The sequence below is a fragment of the Lathamus discolor genome, chromosome 6 (genome assembly GCF_037157495.1).
Source record: "Lathamus discolor isolate bLatDis1 chromosome 6, bLatDis1.hap1, whole genome shotgun sequence".
Lineage (NCBI taxonomy): Eukaryota > Metazoa > Chordata > Aves > Psittaciformes > Psittacidae > Lathamus > Lathamus discolor.
This window is the reverse complement of record NC_088889.1, coordinates 56,398,635-56,424,193: the sequence shown is the minus strand read 5'-3', so window position 1 is coordinate 56,424,193 and position 25,559 is coordinate 56,398,635. Positions and strand designations below refer to the sequence as shown.

General features: G+C 36.7%; 1 protein-coding gene across 6 annotated transcripts in view; it reads right to left on the bottom strand.

Annotated features, from left to right (window-relative positions):
* SOX6 (SRY-box transcription factor 6) overlaps positions 1-25,559 on the bottom strand; it is a 322,923-nt gene that overhangs the window by 103,363 nt on the left and 194,001 nt on the right. For 4 of the 6 annotated variants that reach the window (XM_065682941.1, XM_065682940.1, XM_065682945.1 and 1 more), the window contains exon 7: positions 993-1,116. In XM_065682941.1, coding sequence (XP_065539013.1) covers positions 993-1,116 — 124 coding nt within the window. The remainder of the gene's footprint in view (positions 1-992; positions 1,117-25,559) is intronic. The other 2 variants (XM_065682944.1, XM_065682946.1) reach the window with 1 other exon arrangement.

The following is a 25,559-nucleotide window of genomic DNA, read 5'->3' as shown; positions in this document are numbered from 1 at the left end:
AATATTAAGTAAACTTAGGGTTTTAGGTTCAACCTGTCTTTTAATTAGTATGCTGTTTACATCATCTATTATCAGGCTTTACTTTGGATTTGACCCTGTTCCAGCTGCAGTCAACAGCAAAAATACCACTAATATCAGTGGGAGCAGGATCAATGCTTTACTTTGTACGTTTCATATTTAGTGTCAAAAAAAGATACTGGTATATATGTTTTGTAGTTATTAGTTATCAGGTTAATATGCTAAAGGCAGCTTGACAGGGAATTAATGAGCAAAATAAGGTTGCTCCTTCTGGACTGAGGTCACTTACAAAGAATGTACAAATGAAAATAAGGTTGACTTTTATTTACTTAACTATCTTCCTACATTGAATTCCTTTGGCAATGTGTCTTTAAACATTTAAAGCCCTGTTTACAAGGAAGCTCTGAAAGTAGCTTCAAACCATTATACCCCTAATTGAATTCCCCAGGAGTCCTGTAAACTTGGAGGAAAAAAAGAAAGAAATCGTAACATTTGCTAAATCATCTCAAAACATATTTCATTACAAGGTTATGTGACCTGTTACAAGTCTGAATGATGACTGGGATTGAACTACTGAAACCTTTTATTATTCAGATTGAAATCAAACAAAAGAGTTAGAATTCTGCACAAAATGCAAGTATACTGAAGATACCAGAATTAATTAAAGATACGTATAATGGCATTTGTATAATGGCACAGGTCAGATGAGAAGCAAATTACTAAGCAAGTGGGCTAATACATTTAGAGAAAATGATTTTATGGGAAATAAAGGTTAAAAAAATTATGATAGCCAATAACCAATATTCCATCCACCTCCTGAAAACCAGAAGGCTTTTTCAACTGGAGCTGCAAAAACTCCACGCTATTTCAAACCAGCTACACCTGTTATGTATCATCTATATGAAACAGATCACACAAGAAGCTACAGTTAATATCTTAAAATGTTAAATAGCTTCACATTCTTGTCAGCTTACCTGGCTTGTAAGTTATTCCGGGGGGGAAGAGGAATCCCTGCTGGGCTGCAGCAGCTGCTGCCAGCGTCCGCTGGTCGTGTGGAAAAATTGGGATCATGAGCGGAGGCATGTGACCCTGAACCTGCTAAACAGAAGAGAGCCTCTGATCAGAAATAGCACAAATTTGTCTTGACAGGTATTTCTCCCATACTGATAGTGTTCTTGTGTTCACACAGTCCCACAGAACCTTTGCCTTAATGTAATCCCTGCCAGTTTCACATTATCACATCAAAGCCCTCACTAACATTGTTTTCCCTCAGTGTCAAAGGTGTATCAGTCTCAGTGAACTGCACATTTTCGTACTCCTTCCTGGTCCTCCATAATTTTTATTATTATTAATATTTCCCATCCTGGCACAAGGTAAAAAGATATAAAACCTGTCTAATATACTATAGGTTCTTTAAAAAGAAGAGGAGTATGCATTCTAATATTTTTTCACAAGTTTTCTCATCTTTGGCCACAGACAGCAGAGACAAGCATTTTAGAAGTAACCTAACACTGCAGCAGCTATTTTGATGTTCAACTTCTAGTACCCTTAGGGTAATTTTAATTCTGAGATCATACAACACTGTACTGTTCATATATATACCAACAACTCAGGTATGTTATTTCAAAATCTATTAAATAGTCTTCTAGTCAACAACCCAGCTCTTAAGATTTAAGGCTCCGACATCTTGGCTCCCAATTAAACTAACTTCCTTTGCCATACACACCTCACTATGACATATAAATTGTTTGTCTGTTTAAGCAGTTTTATAGCTTTATGCACTATCACGTACCTTGGTAATTAAGGAGTTGTATTCAGAGACCATTTCAGAATAAAGCCTACTTTATCAAACCTAACTTGGCCTTACTAAATGTATCAAAAAAGTAAAAACATGCAAAAGAAAAAAACTATTCACCTTATACCAGCATTTGTATTCAACATATAGAAAATGGGAGATGTGATAGAATTGTGTCTGTTAAATCCACATGTTAATTTCCTAGTTTCTTAGTTTATGTTTCATGTGTTTCAGAGAAAGTGGCTAGGATCACAAATAGTTCTTATCCATCATTCCCTAGCCCCAGAAGTACCCAAGGTTTTGACTATGATTTTTCTGATTAGTAGTTAAGCAAATATACAATGGTTTATATATCAAAGCCAGTAAATGTAGGAAGAAATTGGGCCTTTAGGCAGAAAAAAAAAAAATTGCCCTTATCCTACCATAAATCGGTGGCATTAAATACTATTAAAAAGTTAAAGTACACTTCAAGCAATTTTTTTTTTTTTCATTTAATTCCTAAAAAACTTTTTTGGTCAAATCCCATATGGTGACCTATGACATTGTTTAAATAGTGCCAAATTTTCTTGTCATACCCCCATTACCTTCCCCACCATTGATGCAGTGCAGAAATGCTACTGTGTGTGTCTATGAGAGTTAATTTACCAACAACTCTTCTCTTGGGAAAGCTGCAAGATGTAGGTTAATAAAGGTCAAGCAAAAAATAAACACTTTACAGTATTTTTTGAATCCATTTCTCAGGAAAATCAACTTATAATGAAAAGGTCTTTGTGCAATTACTGCTATGGCACTGGGGCGTGAAAGAAACTAGCTTTGAGCAGTTATTTCTCTCATTTTAGCTGAGGTAAGCCCGGCTGTGTGTTTTAGGATATGAGTTAAACTTGGTTAGATTGAAGTTGATCCCATGTGCCCAGCACAGGCATTTACCTCTGATAAAATGGTTCTCGTTTTGCTGCGTGGTGTTCCTTTACACTGGCTCTACAGGAAAACAGCAAATGAAAACCACAGGCTTTGTCTGATAGAAACAACTGTAGGATATATTGTAAGGAATTTAATACAATAGAATTTACAATAATTTTCAGTAGTTCATATCTACAGTTTAACCAAATGGTCATGTGGCTTAAGAAATACCTCTTTCGATCACCACACATAGAAAGTATATCCATGAGGTTGCAAAGGTACATGACACCGACATAATAACACAAGACACAGAAGAGATCAGGTGAGCACATGCATGAGTACATGGTGCATGCATACCCATAGCAATACTGTACACCGTAGTGTCTTAAAAATAATTTGAACCAAATCCAGTGGTTATTTCCCAATGCAATCCTGTAGAGTTGGATCCACTCCATCATATCCAAAAAGTTTGTTTTCTTTTTAAAAACTCTCTCAAATAAAAACAATTCTGTAAGTGTGGAGAATTGCCATTATATGTTCTGGAAATCTGCTATTCTTTCTTGAAATACTACTCTGAATGCCAGATCAGGTCTTCAGCCTATATAAATCAGTGTAACTTTGGCTGGAGGTGGCTTACATTTAAAGTGTGAGTTTACACTTCAGAGAGTTATACAGACTGAAAAAAAAACCCTACTGAATGGCAACCATTCCCTTCCATGGGTCTTCCCTCTGGCACATATTAAATACTATTCCTAGGTAAATTTTATTTTCACCTAGAATTATTATATACATAGGTGTCAATTTTCAGCACAGGTCAACTGAAAAGCACAAATAAACATTAGAAAGGAAGAGAGTGTACAAGTAAGACTGAATTAGTGAAGATATAAATTGAATGCCAAAAAAACCCAACCCAGTAGCCACCTAATTTTTTACTTTTTCCTGAGGGTTCTAATATTAATATTGGTATCAGTATTATTTCGATTTTACTGAGGTGGGGAGAAATTGGGAGGAGGGGTTGGTAGGTGTATTTCATAAAATCAGCTACATGCCCAGAAATCTTAATTGCTGAGATGTGAAATGTTTCTGAGGTCTTTCTGTAAACCAAGACTGTAGCAGATGCCTGAGAAACACTCTGACTCTGTCTCTTCCCATTCGTAAAAATAGCGTATTGTTGGATTGGCACTTTCCCCTTTTGTCTCCTCTGTGCTAAGTTGTTGATGATGCCATTTTTTGCCATCTGCCCCAGAGCTTCATTAAAGATACATGAATGGACTAACTGGGCTGCTATCTTGTGAGGAACAGGTGCTATTGTTTGTCCCTGAAGACTTGCACTAAAGATCTCACTCAGAATACTTGAGAAAGAGCATCTGCAGCAGTCAGTCAGAGAGTAACTTGGCAGAGCCCGTACTACGGGCTAATATGCAAACAGTGTCACTCAGGGGGACTCATTTTCTCTTTCATGGATTTTTTTAATTTTTTTTTATTTTCATTTTTATTTTTTGTGACGGGCAGTGTATGTTTGGTTTTAAACAATTCTGCCAGTCTATATCCTTAACAGAACTGAACAAATCCTGGAGGAAACTGGAGTATATTTTTTCCAAAATCCAGTTCTGCAACCTCGAGTAAAATCATCTCTTATATAAGGCTACCTCAGAAAATTAATCTTTGATTCTATACAACAAGCTCAGGTTTAACTGTGTTAAACATGAGAAGCCACCAAGATCAGGGAACTCTTAAACGTAGTGTACCATTCCTTTAACATCCCATCACAACTCTGACAGCCCTTGGGAACTGATTACAGCACTTCCTTGCCTGAGATCTAAGTCAGGAAGCAACTTTAGAGCAAATCAGCCCTGATTAGTTCAAGAAGCAACTTCCAATTTGATTCTCCCTGAAATAATAAAAGCCAGTGGCCTGTTTGATAAACTGGGCTAATCTGCAGTGCTTTGTCCCACAGTCATGTGAATGCTAATCTCAGGAGTTGGCTGGACAATCCTCCTTTTTAAAAAGTCATTGATGGTTAGTGCTGTGCATGGAAAATGGAAGGTAAAGTGATATGTCATACAAAAATAATGTTCTGAATGAAAATGATTTGCCTCTTTTGAATAAGCAGCACAGCACATTTAATGAGACAGAGAAGGAGGAAGGGTTCTGTCTTTAATAAACAAAACAGTCTCTGCAACAACTAATATTGCAGCTAGAGGGTAAAGGCATTCAGAGGAAAGGATGGCAGCAGTGCAAGCAAAAAGGCAGCTCACACACTTCTTAGCTGCGAGGATCACAGGTTTCAGTAGCAGAAGTAAATCCTACCTTATAATGGGGCATGAATCCCTCACCAACTTTTCAAGATCAAACCTGACAAGTTTCCTCTGTGTTGCATGATTTATTTCAGTAGTGGGGAGAATTAAGTACCATCTTTTTGAGAGACAGTAAGCACAATCTTTATAATATTTTATCCCTTCCTTAAAGCTCTTTTTTTTTTTTTTAATTACAATAAAATCTCTGGGGCCTGTTTTCAACTTGCAGAAATCTTAAAATTTGTATTGAGTGTAACAGACTACTCCAACACATTAACTTACTGAATGAATTTTTTAAATTCCTTTAGCATAAAATGTACAGTGCCTTTTGTCCTTGTGATGTTGCAGCCTCTCTGAGAACCTAATTCATTCTCAGGCAGGTTTAAACTTTTAATTGTTTAAACATTAATTTCTACATCAGATTTTTTAACTTCTTGAATAATTGGTATAGCCAGCCTACAACTTTAACCTGTGTAAGCAGTCATTAAGCTTTTAATTTCCATAGTTAAAAATGTGTTTGAAATTGTCTACTCTCACTTAGAAACCACACTGTAACAGATGAGTTTCCCAGGTGTTGTGGAAATGGCATTGTATTAAGTAAGAATGCACATTTTCAGAATGCCCAAAATATTTGTCCATATCATAGAACATATGAATGACTATAACTTACAGCTTAACAGGTTACATTTTAGGTTGATCCATTTTAAAAGTCTAAAAGAGTCTGAAAGCAGTGTGTGTGCCCCCAGTAATAGTGCAAGTTTTCAAATACCCTGCACATTATATATATTTACTTCATATGCATTTTAAATAGTCTGTATACAATGCATGGCACTATTATTTTTATACCACCGCTGGAATTTTATTTATTTCAATAACTAGTCTTGGGTTTTGTTGTTCTTTGTAGGAGAAGAAAAATAAGAAGTTGTGTTAATTTGAAGTTTATTTTGATTAAGTAATTTTTGTGACTGCAAGAAAGCAAACACCATGTTGCATAAAGAAGGGATGACTTCTAAGGAAACACATACATGTGAAAGTTAGTGGGATCACTTAAATGCTTAAAAGCAGCTATATGCTGAGATTTTTGCAGGTTTGGGCTGAAATCTGCTCCCCAACTCTGCCAATGTTGTAATGAACTCGTGCCATGACTGAGGCCTTTTCTGGTCCCCAAAATGGTCTATTTGGAAAAACTACAGAAGGATTGTACAGAAAAAAATAAAAGGGTCTCTTTGGTTGTAATTGAATGGTCTGGCTGTTTTATTTGTGTTGTTCTGATGAAGCAAAGAGGCTGTAAAGGCTGGGTTAACTGACCAGTTCAGTTATAGAGGATCTGGCTACTTTGCTTGTGAGTGGTGACAGGGCCTTTGATCTGAACTCAGAAATGTAACTGATGAACTCTCAAGGCTTTGAATTAATGCACCATCAATGCCTAATGTTCTCTAATGTAGAGATAATATGTGAGAGTGGACTGAAATGCTTAAGTGAGAAATCCCTTCCAGCATAAATAATCCCAGGGAAGAAACCATGACTCTGTGTGAGGATTAATGGTGATGAAGAAAGGTGGGCTCCAACAGTCCAAAAGTAATCACCCATGCACTGCATTGTAGCTAAGACACTGAAAATCACGTTGACATAGCTTCCATATTGAAAATTATTCAGAGACTACTTTCTGCTCCTGTTAGCAGTATAGAATCACTGGAGCTGTATCTATATAGGGAGGTATATTATGTCCTAATTTATCTGCCATCTAATTATCTACAGTCTAATTGAAAAATATTTCCTTTCAGTGAAAGTACATGAGCCACAAAGAAAATGTCTGCCAATGAGATCCCAGGGGAAGTTTTGGCAAATAAACTATAAAAAAGATACCAAAGACTTGCAGAGTGAGAATATTTCATACAGGAAATACTATGAAAAATATGTAGACCACTACTGAATTTGTAAAGGGATTGTAACTGCTATTTTATTTCTTTTCCCCTATCATTTTTTCCATTTGTCCAATGCTTCATCATGATTTGGAGATTTAAGTCTACTGCAGAGGCCACAACATTAATGTGAAAATTGAAGACGTGATCATAGAGCGAAAATGGTCATCCTTATTTTTTATTTTTTCTTCTTCAATACTTTGAAACTTTAAATGAACTAAGCTTAAATTCCTTGTACTTGGGAAACAAAGAAGGAAACAACAGAAAAATACTACCAACCACACTGAAAACAATAGTTTTAAACACTAGTTCTCATTTCATTTCTATTAGCTTCTCACTGCATTTCCCTGTTTTCATCTAGCTCTTCGACTACCTGGAAATACAGAATTCAACTAAAGATGATCTCATGAAGTTAAGAGTATGATAAATGGTAATTAAATCTGTTTAAATTGTCTGTATTTTAAGAAACTCTCACTAGGAGGGATGGAGAACATCTCTGCTATAGAGAAATAAATAAAACATGTTATGCAAAAGTGAATTTATAGTTCATTTGGAATTAGAGATCTACCACCTTTTCAATCCATACAAATGCATAATCTTGTCAATTAAATATTATTGTTAAGGTCTAGTAGTATGTTAAAATCACTTTAAAGTGCAACTAAGGAAAATTCATGTGTGTTTATTACTCCTTAAGGGTCTATTAGCGGGTATTTTATTCAGATTTGTGTTGTAAAATCTGCATAAACTCAGCATATTGTTATCCCCATGTGTGCATTTGTTTGGTTAAAGCATAACAGCAAATCTCTGTTTCTGCAACTTCTGGAAAAGTCAAGAGAACTAAAACAGCCCTAATTTTAATCAGATACAAACAGTTATCTCTACAGAAGTGAAGAGTTGACTATTATGCAAATTGTCACAGTTAGTGGTCACCAAGCCATCACAGAAGACTGAGCAAGTCAATTATTTCAGATATTTCCAAAGACTAGTGAAGATGTATGTTTCTCATTTTCACCTTGTCTTATTCATGCCAAAGTAAGAAAAATATTGCAGCCTAATGATACTTGTTGATATTTTATATGTGGAAGCTCCATTACTTCAACTTAAATCTAAATATAAATTATGTCAAAAATTCCTTATTAGCTTAAGTTTTTATGGTGATATCAAAATGTGTAAGGGTTTTGGAGTACATTGAAATTTGGATGGAAAAATTTAGAGCAAGAGATGCTTCAAAATTTGCATTTCATATTGGTGCTTTCAAGCAGAGTTTCCCCCCTAATCCTTTCAAGACAGAGTTCTTCTTTTGAATAGTAGGCATCACTACTTATTAACGAGACTAATTCTCTCAGTAGAAGGGCTTGCCATATACAGTATAAAAAGTAATCTAACACAACAACACTGATGATTGCTAAAGGAAGGATTATCTTTCACTTTAAAGAATACCTCTGGGAGAACTGGGAACAAAACCAGAAGCATCTTTCAGTGCTTCTGATCAAAACTCCTTCTGCCCAATAGAGGTTAAAAAGGTACAATGAAAGAATAGGTTGGGTTTCCATTATATTAAACAAATAGGAATATATCTGAAATCCAGGGCGTCATTGATGCTAACAGATGTTCTGCCATCTACTGCACTATGGGGCATGCTCTGTTGCAAAATCAAAACAAGGCAGCTTTTGAGCAAGTATATGCCACTGCTACACAGTTTAGCCCTTGAACACTTGTATTCTGGCAGGACACAAGGGTGGAGATGAGTCACACTTGTGGAAAGGAAACACCTTTCCCATCATTTACTGAATGAAACATCATTTCATCCCATCATTTACTGAAGTAGTGTCTCACTTGAATTTATTGCTACATTGAAATTGTCTTTTCTGCTTTCGTGTTGAATATTTAGTATTGAGACTTCTCATTATTCTTTTCACCAACAGTACGATTGACAGCAATTATTGCTGACTAAAAAGCATTGCTTGGACATTAAAATTTTGGAGGCAGGCTGTGTTCCTGAATTTCAGTTGAAAGTCCTCAGTGGAAATTCATGACTTCTTAACTTCTTGATGAAGTTTAAATTGCATGTTTAAAAAAATAAAAATTCTCTAGCATAAAATGCCTGCTTCAGATACCTGACCCATTTGTATTTGGTTTGACATACTGATATGTGTCTGAGAATTTCTGGTTACTGTCCACAGCTGTCTTACTCTCTTTGCCTGAGGTAGCCCAGAACATGGTGGATATCCTGGTATCCTGGATATCCTGGTATCTTGGGCTGCATCAAAAGGAGCGTGACCAGCAGGTCAAAGGAGGTGATCCTGCCCCTCTACTCTGCTCTTGTGAGACCTCACCTGGAGTATTGTGTGCAGTTCTGGCGTCCTCAACATAAAAAGGACATGGAACTGCTGGAACAAGTCCAGAGGAGGGCCACGAGGATGATCAGGGGACTGGAGCACCTCCCGTATGAAGACAGGCTGAGAAAGTTGGGGCTGTTCAGCCTGGAGAAGAGAAGGCTGCGTGGAGACCTCATAGCAGCCTTCCAGTATCTGAAGGGGGCCTATAGGGATGCTGGGGAGGGACTCTTCATTAGAGACTGTAGTGACAGGACAAGGGGTAATGGGTTAAAACTTAAAACAGGGAAAGTTTAGGTTGGATATAAGGAAGAAGTTCTTTACTGTAAGGGTCGTGAGGCACTGGAATGGGTTGCCCAGGGAGGCTGTGAGTGTTCCATCCCTGGCAGTGTTCAAGGCCAGGTTGGATGAAGCCCTGGGTGGGATGGTTTAGTGTGAGGTGTCCCTGCCCATGGTAGGGGGGTTGGAACCAGATGATCTTGAGGTCCTTTCCAACCCTAACTATTCTATAATTCTATGATATTCTATGATTCTATGATCCCACCCAGTCCTATGGGCCTGATTTCTTCAGGCATTTACTCCTCTGTGAATTTACTCTTCGTTATTATAGAGACAAGCATTGATATTTTTTCTCAAGCCTAAATAGATAATATTTAAGAGACTAAGCGAAAGCAGGTATTCACATCTAGTAAGAATATTCTTGCTTCTGTACACTTTTGAAAGACATCTAATGCAGAATAGTAACCTAGATAATTTCCAGAAATTGCATGATGTTTATGGAGTGTCTAGATAGAAACACAAAGGATTATCAAAGGCAATTATTTGGAGAACTAGTTTAATGCAGAAAACTCCTGTGTCTAGAGCTCAAAGTCAAATCAGAGTACTGATTGCGTGCAAAAATTTGTTTCCTCTCTTCCTAGGATTCCTCAGATATTTACATGATCTGACCATCTTTACTCAGAAACAGCTCCATGAAACTGGTGTGTTAGCACAGTATGAGTGAGGTGATCGTTACCGCTAGGTATACAGTAATTATTGAATATTTGGGAGTAAGCAACAGAGTTTCTAAACTTCAGTGACATACACAGAGCATGCTTCCCTCCTGTGCCATGTCTGGCTCGGACCAGTTGCGTTGGTTCCTCAACTTTCTATAACGTTTACGATTCATCTACAAAAACATTTTGAAAGACAAAATCATTAAAGCTAAAATAAAAGGCAGAAAACCAGGAACCTCATATTTAAAGCGAGCATTAGGTTTTTCCTATGTCACTTTGGGTGTTAAAATTCCAGTAACAGCTACACTTCAGGCATAAAGCTACACTGCTGTGCTGCCTTTGCTACAGAACATCCTGATACTCAAGAAGGAATGCCCGTCTTCCTATTCTCTGGCTTTCCCTGAATTGTCAGAACTCCAGTGTTATTTTAAAGCACACTTTCGGCTTGTGAATAGATCCTTGCCATGAATCCTATGATCACACATTAGAGTGACACTGCTTTCAAAGTTGGGATATTTTCTTCAGTTGCTCATGATAATCAGTGGGAGTCAATTGCACAAAGCTGTGCTGCAGTTCCCTTTCTGCCTGCCAAACCTGCACTGAAAGGCTGGCTCCTCTGCAACCCAACTGAGCTGGAACTGGTGTGATGAAATGCCCGCGCAAATCTACATAGAATTACGGGGCAATAACAATGGCCCTTTGTCCAGCTGTGGCTGCTCCCCCTCTGCAGCCAGGCCTTATCTGCTCAGGAAATGCCTGCTTTAACTGACAGGTAGGAGATTAAATCTACAGCTGCCGAAACACAATCTCCACTCTGTAAGATAGGCTTTCATTGAAAAGCACTACAAACGCATAATTTGTTTATGTTGTACCAGCAATCTTTGACAAAGCAGACTGTCTAGCTGAGACAAATGTGGTTAAACCCATTTATTGTATTATTTCTGCTACACAGAACAAGCTCTTAAAACGTAGAAACTAGACAAGGCACAAAGCTCTAGCTGTCTAAAGAAATCAAGAATAGATGACTTCTTGTTACACTAGACCCCTTTACACAGAGTAGCATGTTCCCTCCTGGAAAACATCCACTGTGGTTTCTTTCTTTTCTTTTTCCCTCTCCCCCCCACGGCCCCTTTTTATTTTAAAGTGGGTGGTTCAATGACGTTTATGTTTCAAGGTTTTAAAGTTTCTTTTGTTTTCTCTAGCATCAATAGATATAAAATAACAAAGTCAGTCAAAGGATGCCTTCAGATTTAAGAAACAAGGGAATATTTTTAAAGGACCAAATGGACTTCTTAAAGAATAATTTTCCAGACACACTGTCTGGTCTTCCTGACTTAATGCACACTCAGAAGTTTTGCCTGACTAATGAATGCTGGACTGACACCCCCCCACCCCTTCTCTCTCTGTTTTTTAATCATCAATCACATATTTCTCAAAACATTACTTCATTTTTGTTACACCTTCTGCCTTATTTTAAAATAATATTCCTGGATGTTTATTTCAAATGAAAGGCACAGGGAACTGATGAATTAAGTGTTTATAAATCTGAATTTTCAGATTGAAAACAACCTTTTTCATAATGCAAAGGCTTCATAAGAAAAAATTGTCTTTTGGCCGTAGTTTCTTCTGGCCATATATTACTCCTGGTAAACTCTCCTACAAGAACTAACTGGCTACTATACACTTAATATGAGAAGTGCAATTTTCATCTCTCAGGACGGGAGCCCCAGAAACTCCACATACTCCCGTGGAGCAGGACATACTCCTGAGAATGGAGTGTGGCCCATGCCGATCTCTGCTTTCTATATTTCAGGCTCCCTTCTCTGGCTGATTTGCATATTCAACTCCAATTAATGTTACTGGGAGTAGTGTACACATAGAGATGTGCTTAGCAACCGGCATATTAAAACATCCCTTCACTCTGATGAAATTTAATAAATGAGTTTTCCCAGTGTTATTACTATAGATGCTCAATAAGGAAGATCTTGTAAATCACAGAATCATTGCTGTAATGGTTACCATAATTAAAAAGAAAAGAAATAGGAAGAATAGTCAACACCTTAATGTTTTATCATTCACATTACTTCTATAACCTTCTTGCCTCTCCTGGAGCATTCTCTCACATACCCTTTTGCATCATGTTGGTTTCCGTATTATTTTATTTAACCTTAATCACAGCAGCCATCTCTGGATTTGAGAGGAATCTGTACAGAACTACCATACGAGCTGCCACTCAGAACATTCAGTTTGGCATAAAATTAAAAAAGTATGCAATAAACTGGCTGAATCCATAGGGAATCCCTCAAACAGCATGGATAATGAGGGGAATCCATAACAGACATAAACAAACCCAGAAAGATGTCTGGGGCCAACATCATTATGTAAGATATATGCCCAAGATGTATGGGCATACGTTTGAATGTTCAAACTCAGCCTGTATTAGATTGATTGAATCTCAGCATGGGGTTCAGTTAATAAACAAACCCTGCCTTTGGAAAATATTTGGGACTGAAATCAATGTATTATAGCCAGGTACCTACTACATGTGGCACTAAGATGCCTTCCCCTACCTTGAAGCTTTGTTAAAACAGGATGAAAATTTGAAATCCATACTGTCAGAGGAACAGATAACAATTTTCAGGTTAAGTGGCATCACTCTGAAGACAGTTGTTATCCACAGACTATTTCAGTGTATGCACCAGGGGCATATAAATAGAATTCACATTAAAAATGAGACCAGTTTGAATCTTTGGGCTTTGATTCACACTTCCCATGTTTTTTAAACATGTTACCCATACTCTTATAGAGGATACAACAACAATGCTAGCAAATCTTTTCGGTAATTATTAATTTCACTCTAGAATAACTTCTTTGCTATGCTTGGCTTGTTAAAAAAATGCATTTTGCTCACCTCAGGGTACACCATTAGCCTGCATATTTGCTCTTTTCCCTTTTTTCCAGCTTTTGTTTAAAAATTCTTCTTAAACCTGTATATTAATCACAGCTCAAAGGGTGAAAGAATTTGCAGGAGTCGCTGAAGTGCTACCTTTTTTTCCAAAATAGGAACTAGTTAGTGCTGACACTTTTTACATACATTGAAATAGGAATGAAACAGATTTAGAGGAATGGGGAAAAAAAGTAAAAGTAAGAATAAGAGCTGACTTGGTGGCACAGAGTCCCACATATCAGTCTAACATAATAACATCTTGCAAAGCTGTGAGCCACAATGGTATGCCCAGTTCACAGCCAGATTCAGAAAGTAAGGTACCTTTGTCATAATATTTGTCATTCGGTCAGGTAATAAGAAAACAAGAAAAGGAACTCTGCAAAAATGCCTATCCAAATAGACTTCCAAAAGCAGAGAAGGAAAAAAGTTTCTTTCGATAGCTCTGTTTAAAGTCTTACATCTGTGTATACCTGTAACCCACTGCACTTCATTCTGAAGCTCAGCTTTAGGGTTTAAATGTATAGGAAACAATAACACAGTATATCAGCATATGTATTTGTAGCATCTTAGTTCTTCTGCAGTACATCACCATGTGGACAATGCTTAAGTGCACTGAAGATGCCTCTGTGGAAACTTGTTTATTCACTAGAGGGAGATTATTCTTAAAAAGTATGCCCTATGGAAGGTTAGTGTGTTGTGCATGCCATTACAAAATAACACAACAAGCAGAAACCTTCCTATTAGTTTCCTATTCCACTTTCTTAAAGTGAAAGTGAATGTCTCCTCTATACATATATAAATACGTAAGTGTATGGATATGCTTATATATTTTATATTATAAAAAACGTATTCTACATATATACACATGTACATACGTAAGATACAGATCTGTATACATATATGTAGAACACAGATTTATATGCACATATACATATATTTTGTATTAATATTTTTCAGTACACATACATAAATACACACACACAGAGGTTTAAATATTTGTAGGATATGCCTTCCTCTTGTTTTCCAAATCTCTCACTTGGGATTTCAGGATTCTTAGACCCACCTGGCTTTGCAACTTGCTTGCTGCTCTCCTGGATAGTCACCATTTTCTTGGACACACAAAACCTGTGTTTTAAATTCTTTACTCTAGGAAGACCTGTCTATCTGGGAAGACTTTTATCTCTGTAAAGATGTACTTCAGGCACAATACATTTAACAGGTTCACTGCTGAGTAGAGAATTCAGCAAGCCAGCTAGGCTAATCAGTGGTAGACAACTTCAGTAACAAAACAAAGTCATTTGGAAATCACTCTATCACTCGCATCTATTATTGCTGGATATATTTCTGTCTTTTCTATGTATCAGATATTTTTTTTCTCCTTCACTTGATCTTTTCACTCCTCACCTTTAGTCTCCTTGCAAAACTTAGCATCCACTCTCACTTCATCTCTTGTGGAGGGCATTTTATATTTATACAGGGTAACCATCCGGCAGTAAATTTTCCTTTCTAGGCCACAGATACCAAGAAAGTAATGCCCAAAAGTTTTCAATAAACTTCCAACACGAGGAAGGAGACCATAGTGAAGTACATTTGGCTTTCTTGGCTTTAGGAAGGTTATTGTTAGAAATGCAAGAAAAACTTAGACATAAGAGTAGTATCATATCAAGGAAATGAGACACCCACAAACATCTATTTTTTAAGATAGACACATGCAGCTGAAACAAATTAAAATACTTTTCTAAAGCACTCCCTGCGCACTCAAGGGTCTTCAGAGTAAACAATACTCCTTCCCAAACTCCCTGGTTTGTCAGCATGTGCTTGTCTCCCATTGGCTTTGCCGGTAAATAAGTTTTCAGGATGTAATTTTTCATTTCAGATTTGATGCATTTTTCAAGATAATTTTTAGGCTGGTGTTGGTTTTGTTTTTATCGTGAAAGCTCATTTAACTCCAAAATTACATCACGCAAAATTAGAAGAAAATATACCAACATAGGTTTTCTGAGATGTGAGGGTGAATGGGTTGAACAGGATTAAGATGGACCACACTGGTACTGTGTTTTTAAGGGAAATAGAGGGGATAGGTGTAGTATTGTATTTTAAGGAAAACAGAGGAAGAGATTTTGCTTGCTGTTAGGTCAGTAGTGTGCCTAAACAATTTAATGCTTAGACCCTGAAATCCACATACGTATTTTTATAAATAGATGGGACATCTATGTGATATTATTACTGTGTATCTGTTTCCTCTTGTGGCTGACTAGAGTAATAATTCCCACTGCATTTCCAACAGTACATTCATCCCAGATACCACTGCCCTAGAGCCGGCTGGTGCCTGTGGTACTGTACTATTTGCAGCTTTTACAAGCAGCAGAGTGTACATCTAAGTCATCTTGGTGTACATGTTGTATTTTTTTCAGTATATGTCAGCCTGATCTCAGTTCTCTCTCCTGGAAGTCTGGACCACGTTCAAATCACTCATTCATTTTCCCTACTCACTGTCTGACTGGCTTTTGCTGTTACCAGCCGCTGCTATAACCTCTGTGTTATGCATAATAAAAATCTTTCCCATCTGAGTTGTCTGCCATGGTTACTGGAAATCTGCTGTATGGAGCATTCCCAAGAGCAGGAAAGAAAGGTATCTTTACTGCGAGTGGATAAATATCACCTTTTCTTTAAAAGGAACATCTAACCTCACTGAACCACATCTAATGGTGGCTGCTAAGCTGCCCCCACCTCTCCGATCAAATTTATGTTAATTTGCATTTTACTCTTTCTAGTGCTGGCATAATTGAAGTATATTTTCCTCTTCACTTTTCATCCTTTGCACCAAGTTAAAAAGCAAAACAAAGCAAAACAGCTCCCTAATATTTCACAAAACTTCCAGAAAACATAGCTAGGGAAAAAAAAAAAAAACAACTATCTGATCACTGCCTACTTATGATGCTTTTCACTGAGTTTGCTTGTTAATTTATTGCATGCTTTGTTTGTAAATGTGCTTCTGAAATAAATGAAGCATTTACAAATATGATTAATCTACAGATTCAGAAGCATGCAATAAAGAAACAAATTACTGAGTGCCCTTGTCCTTTTACACAGAAGCTAAAATACAACTTCCAAACATCTAAGACCGCCTAGCTTTATTTTTTCTTTAACTAATGTTGCTTCAAATGGAAGTTTTCAGCAATCAATTTTTCTCTACATTCCTGATTCCGGTTTCATTTATACCAGCGTAACTCAGAAGCAACTGCAGCATATGCTGTAAACCAACACCAGTGTAAACACTGTGTAGAGGAGGTCAAAATAAGGCTGTTATTGTACAATTTTTAAAGTGTTCATGTAGATTAATATTCTCACCCTTTAACAGATTTAGGCACATCAGCATGAATACAGAAATGCAACAAGTTGAAGATTCAAAGTACATTTACTAGTGTATTTTATGCCACTCACATTTTCAGCCAGACCACCCAGAGCAAAGAAAAGAAAAAGCCACAACAAAAAAAGCCCTTTTCATTGTTTGCAATAATATGGAAGGAAATTGAGTGTATATTCTCTTCTTCCTGTATTTTCCAGCTAGATTAAGCTGTTGTCTTCACAATTGCCTCCCAGCTGCTGTGACTTGTGAAAACAACAGACCCTGCTCTGTTGTCTGCAGAAAGCCTGGATTGTTATGAGTAACTTTATTGCAGGCACATGAGTGTGTTAAGACTTTAAAACACGCTCAAATGTCATGTGCACACCCAGTGACGGGCAAGAATAATTATGAAAAAACAAGAATTCTATGTCTACGAAACAGTGTCAGACAAAATGGGCCATTCATTGTGTTCCTTTGGGAATGCTTGGACTCTCCAGCCAGAAAACAAAAAAGGCACTTTTTTCCTGCCGTAGGCTGAATACTTAACTTTGCCATCTGAGCCCTAAGAAAACATGGGCCCCCTCTCTAACTACTGGCTGGCCTGCACACAGTAAAAAGTATTAATGTCCCCCTTTTTTCCAGCAGTTCCCTCTGTGTAGGCTGCGGCCAATGTAAAGTCAATGCAAAGACAAAACAGTTTGCCTAACATTAGTAAAAAAAACATAACTCTTGTACAGTCTGAAAATCCCTCTGACACACAGAGGTTTTATTCTAAGCATATCCCCTCTATCCTTCGGCAAGTTACCGTGGCTACTGTTAATGCTTTTAGCAGGTAATAACCGTTGCCTGCTGCTCAGCTTCAAGCTTTCTAGGAGTGTACAGATGAGCCCAATTGTGTTGAATTGTTGAAAAATATTATCTAACTGCCTGATTTACTACTGTCCCTTTTCACAATTGGTCCTCCTAATCAGAATCCATTTGCCCCTGAAAGGATTAATACAAATGAAAACATGACATGGCTTAGTTCAATATCAGGTCATTCTGATACCAATTTTTTTCCTCACAGGTGGGCTAACTCCAGTCTCATCTGAACAGTGGTAATTTAGTGTGAGGTGTCCCTGCCCATGGCGGGGGGTTGGAACTAGATGATCTTAAGGTCCTTTCCAACCCTAACTGTTCTATGATTCTATGAAGCTATGAGCAAATAAAAAGCTTTTGTTGTTATTTTAAACCATAATTTCTATATCAGAGACCATTTGGCTAACGTACCAAAGCTAAGGAATCACAGTTCTCTATATTTTCTTGTGACCTAGCATCTATCCAGCATATTCAGCTAGCTGTCTGTACATCTCTAAATGAGTGTACCATATCAAGTCACTATTAAATCTGAGCACTGTTTTACTGAAATAGAAACAACCTGCCATGACTTGGAAAATCCTTGTATGCTACTCATAAAAAGATGAGAATTATTTTTCATGAATTCAGCTCCATGTCTGAATTTGGATTTGCAGGTTATTTTTAAGACATCTTGCATGGATTTTACCTTGCTGTGCTGAAAACAGGCTAAGAAATGTGAGAACCCTAATTTTTGTTGGTTTCTGGTAAATCTGTGTGTTCACACGGAGCAACAGAAGGAATAATGAAGGACAAATTGCACCTCCAACAATTTGTTGCTGTTTTCTTCACTAAGCCTTCTTAGTTTCCTCAGATAGAGTAAGTAGATTACATCTACAGCATTAAAAGGATTTTGAAAGAATATGGTGCTTTAACTTCAGCTTCTACCCTTCTTCAGGGCACAAAACTGTCCTTTCCCAATTGCATAGCATATGAACTGTACCTAGCATAATAAGACGCTGATTCTGGCTCGGGTCTCAACCAACTGTGCAAATATTAGTACTTGCAATATTATAATAGGAGGTTATTATGGTAAATACTGGGTCATTCCAAGATACCTCAGGGGTATACATCAAAGATGAATATGAACAGGTAAATTGTCTGTCCTTTTCTAGAATCTAAAGAAGAAAGGTTTCAGATCACTTTTTGTCACTCCTAATACGAAAGTACAGGCCTACCTATAAATATGTATTTAAATCGGAAACATACAGTACTATGAAACGAACCATCGGGCCATCCATGAATTTGTTTTAACAATCCAACAACATCACCATTTCTCATTCATCCACTTAGCTTAATTTTCCTACCATCACTTTCATTGCTGAGGTTGTCTCTATTAAGCCATTTTTTGTGCATCATTAACTTTTAACCAGGCATCGATAGCTTTATTGTTTAAATTGCGTATGACTTTATTTAACGTCAGCATTTCTTCTGGCTCCTGACATGAAGTCACATTTTATAACTAATTAAATTGATCCCTGGGAAGCAAAAGCCACTAAACGGAATTATTCGTACCCAAGTGTCAATATATTAAATCAAAGAGCTAATGAGTTGGGTCACTGCTTCTTTTATCTGAAAACTACTGCAGAATAGAATTCATACCAACCTCTACTTTCTGCTTTAACAATCAATTTAATTTAAACCAATGGTAACTAATTAATAAATTTTGATATAGCTGCAAATAATGCATTTAAGCCAGATTTTACTCCTTGCACACCATGTTAAAGTCACTTTTTTTACATGGAAAAAATTGCTCTATTGATATAAGCTGTCTAAAAGTGGGGGGTTTTTTTAACTCTCGTGTGTAAAGAACATTAGTCCTAGGTCATAGGAAGCTTCTAAAATGACATAAAAGGTGTTTTGTAAGTAAACAGTTTTGAGAACATTTCGGTTTTCAGCCATTTCTATTATAGGCGTAAATCAAGATGAAAATTTGCCTCTTGGAACTGACAATACTGCCTAACGAAAGTGATTAAGAAATTACTAAATTTGTCATGTCAGCTTTTCCTATAGCTCTTGCAGCTGCTGAGTAATATTTTGGATGCTTTCACTATTTACATCTGGACACTACTTTTAAAATTCATCACCTAATAATTCATACCACTCACAGAATTAGTCATAGTTCGGCTTTCTTTGACAAATGCTTGTGGATAGTTCAAGCTATCTTTACTGAAGTTATCTTCAACTAATCTGTTTGAGTCCAGATTGTTTAAAAATACAATCTGAAAATCTCTCATGCCTCAAAAACACATTTTACTGCTGATTCGTTTTGCTTGAGATCCAATCAACTCCTCTTATTTTATAACCTTTAGAGAGTTTCATACAGGCTAGTGCATTTCAATGCTTACTAATATTTATAAGCTATTTATAAGCTATAATTATGCTTGAAGTCAAACAGTATTAAAAAGAAAAATATGAATTAAACAAAAAGGGGTTGAGTGTCATTGCCTTGCTTTGCTTGAGTGGGGAAACAAGCATGGGTGGGAACACAACTTTGTGTAGGAGCACACTGAAATCACAACCTGGAGCCAACTCCTGCAAGAATGCAAGGCATCAAAGGACAGAATAGAGAGTCTTGACTGACTCGAACAGCTAATTTCCTGATGCAGCTTGCCATACACATAAAGAGATCAGAAAAGAGGGTGAAATAACACTTTCTCTCATTCATTCATCCTCTTCCCCACAGCAAATAGGAGCAAGACTGTAACTGAGTCACCACCAGCTCCTTAATCTACATTTAGGGCTGCACCCCTTATGCAGCTTTAAAATTATAAACTGGTTTAAAAGAAATACCTGAGCAATCATTGAAAGCAAGGCCGTGTTTGTTCACTTTAAACTAATGGTTATTTTAACACATAATGGTGAATTAAAAATAGGATGGCAGCAATGTCCCTCTAAAACTCAGTTTTGTTGTTTTACCACTAAGATCAAATGCAACACAAGGAACACCACAGATGTTTTTAAAAAATGCATGCTCTTGTACCCACACATCATTTGCTTTTCAAACAGTAAATTAGGGGTTTTCAGGGGGCACAGTGGTTCCCTTATAAAACAACTTTAAATAGTCACTTTTATCCATTTATAAATGGATATGCTTCGGAGGGTCAAGTATGCGCTGTTGTTTCACACCACATATGTTTTCTTTCGTTTTAAATGTCATGAGAGCGCTTGACCCCACTACAGAACATCATTCAGTATCTGGGGGAAACCACAGATATGGCTGTACCTGTGGCTGGCACGAGATCACTAAAAGTAAAAGGTAATTTCAAAAGTGAGTTTTGTAATAGTGAGACATTTGCACCTTCAAATGTTCATTAAATGTCTTAATATACATTCTGTAGTCTTTATTCTTCTCTAATGCATTTTTTTTTCAAATACATAAAATATTTGGAGCTGTAGCAACATTGTCTTGTAGTTAACCTATGGGATACCTTGACTGGTCATTATAAATAGATTTTTTTCTCCCATTTAGACTCCTCAAAAAGAAAAAAATAATGACTTTGACACAAATGGGGAAGTTTTACACAAGTATTCTTGTCTTTGGGAGAAAGAAAGAGTAGTGCCTTTAAAGAAAGACTTAAAATACAATGGTGCTACAATTCTGTCAGGCAGTTTCCTTGCAAATCACAGAGGGGGTTTTGTGTAAAAAATGTTTCAGAACCATGTTATAAAATTATGTTGTTGCCTGAGTTAACTGCAAACAAATTTCAGACATGATGTTGGAAATCGCTAGAAACAAATGCTTTAAGATTGACAACTGCAACAAACTCTGCCCATACTAGTCCAAAAATTATGCTGTAACTGCTAGTACCAGCTGCATTTAAAAACGGCTGAACACAGTTGAAAAGAAAAAAGAAGACTGATTTAGAAAAGGTTTAAATTCTCATCAATTATAATGGCAACAATTGTCAGCAAAATGTGCTGGTACCTGAGGGGAGGAGGAGAGGAGAGCATTGTTTCCCAAAGCAATATGGTTCACTGCACATTACCCAGCTAATGTTGTTCAACCAGGATCATAGTTACACCATGGAGAAATCTGTTTTTTAAACTAAGCTACCTAGCAAAGATCCTGATGATATATTTGAGGTTCAATACTGCCCATGAGAAAACAAAACATGGAAATAATGTAAAAACTAGCACTAAATATTTAGTATTGGCCAAAGAGAAATGCTGGGAAACATATCTGTCATCACATTCAAAAATTGGTTTACCTTATGGTTTTGGAGAGTTATGCAAAAATAGAGAAGAATAGGCCTTCCTAGGGATATTTCCAAATTCTTTTACATGCAAAATAAACAAATTCATTTATTTAAACTCTGAACACTGGGTTTTGGGGTTTTTTGGTTTTTTGGGTTTTTTTTTTTTTTTTTTAATAAGCAACCTGGAACATGGGATCAAGAAAGAAATTTCATTTCTATTTGTTTAAAAACAAAATCACACCTTTTTTTAACTAATCTCTTCACTTTTGGTGAGGAAAAGACATACATTACTAGTGCCAAATAACTTACATTTTGGATGTCAGTATTAGAAAACATATTCAGGAACACAATTCCATAGGGGAATTGGAGATGAACACATAAAATCTGTTACCACACTACCACTTGCTTTCTGGGGAGAAGAGTGGGAAGGGAGGGTTTGCAGATGTTAAATGCAAGCACACACATTAATAACCATTAAAATGGAAAAAGAATTGCTCACTGACATACTAATGCCAATATTTTAAAAGAATTTTCCCCCTACTTTTTGCCAGTGATTTCACTGTTATGCCATTGCTGTTACTATACTCCAGTGGAAAGTGATTTGTTGATATCCCCTTAGGTCATTCCAAGATGCATGGAGCCTACAGCAATTAGCTGCTCATGTTTCTGTCAGTTTTCTGGTGCTAGGCCTACCTTTTCATGAGATATTTTTTCCTCTCTTACTTTATACTAGATGCTTACCATTTACCTTGCTCTGAGCTATATAGATAATTAAGACAATTAAGCTAAAATGCTCAAGACCAATACAGTAGTCTTTGTACTCTAGAGTTAGCACAACAGTTTTTGAAGGCATCTAATATTCTGCATGAAGACAGGCAGAGAAAATGTGGTAGGAAATATGAAATATTTATGCAAAAATTTTATGATTTATCTTGGCAATTTTTTGCATATGATTATTTTCTCTAAATGTGAGCTCACAGTTGCCTACATATATGGACACAACTAGCCTACGTGTGAATTTCCAGACTGTTACATTCAAAATTGCTGATGCAAAATGCAAAAGGACAGAATATCTTGATCTCTTCACTCCTTTGGAATCTTTATTTTAAACTCTGCATATCTATATATTTTTGTGCATCTATTATCTGTTCTCACCAAATTTAATACATCCAGTGGTTCATTATGATTACTTAAAAATGAACAAATTTTGGGGATCCATATGCTTTAGACAGAATAAAATGGAGGTGCAAATTTTTTAACGTAAGCAATTTGGGTCCTCATTTGCAGGTGTACTTTGGGATTAGATGTCTAAATGATTTCAACTTCACCTGAAAAGAAATGGCTGGAATAAATTGCTCCTGCCATAAGTTGTGCCCTAAAAGTTAGTGGAGTAAACCCAGGGCAGTCTGAGAAGTATCAGGACCTTAAAATATGTCAGTAAGGTGCTGAAGATATTTTAATAATGTTTAAAAAGCAATAATTGTATTGGATTTCTGTGACAAGTTGAACATATATCTTTCTGCAAGATATATAATAGTTATCTTTCATAAAATTTATTTTCAACCATTCCACAAGTGAAAAGAAGGATAATTAAACAGCAGAGCTCTAGAAAACTAGATGATTTCATTTTGCAAGGATTTGTACAACCTTTTCTTTATTTTTGTGTTGAATTACTCAAAATGAAGCAACAGCTAGCTGATCCAAAGTCAGAAAACATGCCACCCTCACATGAAAATCAGTTTGCGGACACTTAGATACATTCTAGTTAGGCCTGAAGCATGTAAACTAATCTTGCTAAGGGTGAAATTAAAAGTACTCCAGTAACAGACTGGTATTACTGGTTGAAGGAATAGGAGTGATAAAATACTTCTCAAATACTATAGAAAATATAGAAAAGAACTGAAGGCTTAGACACATTCATTAAGAGACACAATTTGGGATTTTTCCAGGCCACTTTCCAAAAGCCTCTGAGAATACAGCCTTGAGTGTAGTTTTTCATGAAGGATACTGAACTGACAGTCTAAGAGCTGGAAAACTTACAGGCAGGTATACAGTAAAAATACTCTTGTTAGTGGGGGGAAAAAAAAGCATCCAGTGATACTAAAAATTAAAAGAACTGGTGATATTTCATCTCTATGTTTATCTATCTCTGTAGCATAAGGCTTTTGTACTTTGCATGAATCACAATGAAGCATCGAATTCAAAAGTCAAGGTAAGTTCGCTATATACTTGAACAGAATTCACAAAAATTACTCTCTTTCTGTCAAATGCTCCCATTCAAAGGTCTGAATGAATAAACTTTATAAATAAGGGGTACTCATGGAAGCCTGCACAGCCAAGTATGCCTGCAACCAGATATTTCCTATACAAATAACTAGACAGGGAATTTTCAAAGGCTTGTAGTAAGCAGTTTCAGCAGCAAATTCTCTCAGCCCTTAGTCACATGTTCCTTAAAAGGAAATCATTAGCAATCTAAAAACTCCCTTTCTTTAGTATTTTCCAATGTATGCTCAGTGTACTGAGACACTCTGTAAGTGATATTAACCTATGCCTGAAACAGCAACCGAGTTTGTACTCTCCTATAAAATACCATATATGGACACTGAAGATGTATTATGTACCTAGCATGTTCACCAGCCCACACCTTCCACGTCATTCAGACCCTACTTAATAGATGAATAGAGCCACATTCTAAAACATTTTAAAGTGGTCTTCTGAGCCAAGCACTCAGGTTATCTGCGTTCAGTTCCCAGCTCTACCCAGGCTTCCTGTGACTGAGCAAGTAATTTCAGTGTCTGAGTTTCTTGCCTGTAAAATAGGGTAAACAAAACTTCCTCTCTGTAACCTTTCTTTTCAGCCTAATCTAGTAAGATTTTTCAATTCTTTAGGGAGAGGGTCATCCCTTGCTTCTCAGAAACAATTGTGACTGAAGACTCTAAGGTCATTCGCACCATGACAAAATCTCCAACACATTGAACAGGATTGACTCTACTCCAATACCATTCCAATAGCCTCAGTTCAGATCTATCAGTGCCTTGCAATTAATTTTCATCAATATCTGATATTTCAAGGGGGAGGAAAGAAATCCAGGTGGAGGAAAGAAATCCAGGAAAGCATGGTTGGCTTTTTCCTAAGTCTTTAAACAAAAGGATTATGTGTTTTAAAAGGAATTCAATTGCTAATTTTAGCAGTGAACTGAACTCTCTCTCTCACATATTTCCTATCTGATTGCTGGGATTTTTTAACTATATTGAACAAAAATCTCAAACCTTTGCTCTTTGTGTCTATGTCCTTTCACTGGTGCCTACCTGCTGCAGATAACCAGCAACACTGGAACTATACACACTGTTCAAATGTATTTTCAATCTTGTTTTTTCTGGTGACATGTAGAAATCACATGAATCTCTTTCTCATGGTTTATACTGTCACCAGTTATCCCCAATACAAGCATGGTCTGACATAGTACAGCTGGGCAGAGTTTATGCAGTGTGTATGCAGGAAAATAATGTGTGACAACATGTGCAATTACATCAGCCAGGATACCCAGGGTATCTCGTAGAACTGAGCTGCTGTAATTGGGGGGTGGGGTGTGTGTGTGTGTTTGCATAATTCACTTGTAGCTATTCTATAAACTAAAGAAATAAATGACGTAATAAAATTACTTAAAGTGAAAGATTGTTAACAACAGATCTTTTCAGAACATCTTTGCACAGAAATTTCAGTTTCTTCAAGATAATACTTTGATCTTTGCTTTCACTTCTGATTTTCAAAGTGCTTTTCAACAGCAAATGAATTAAACGATTGCGCATTGACCATCTTTCCCATAACCATGGCTATGAATATTAGCCTGATGTTACTGCATGGGTAGAAGTGACTTTCTCAACAGCAAGTGAGAAAGGAGTGGAAA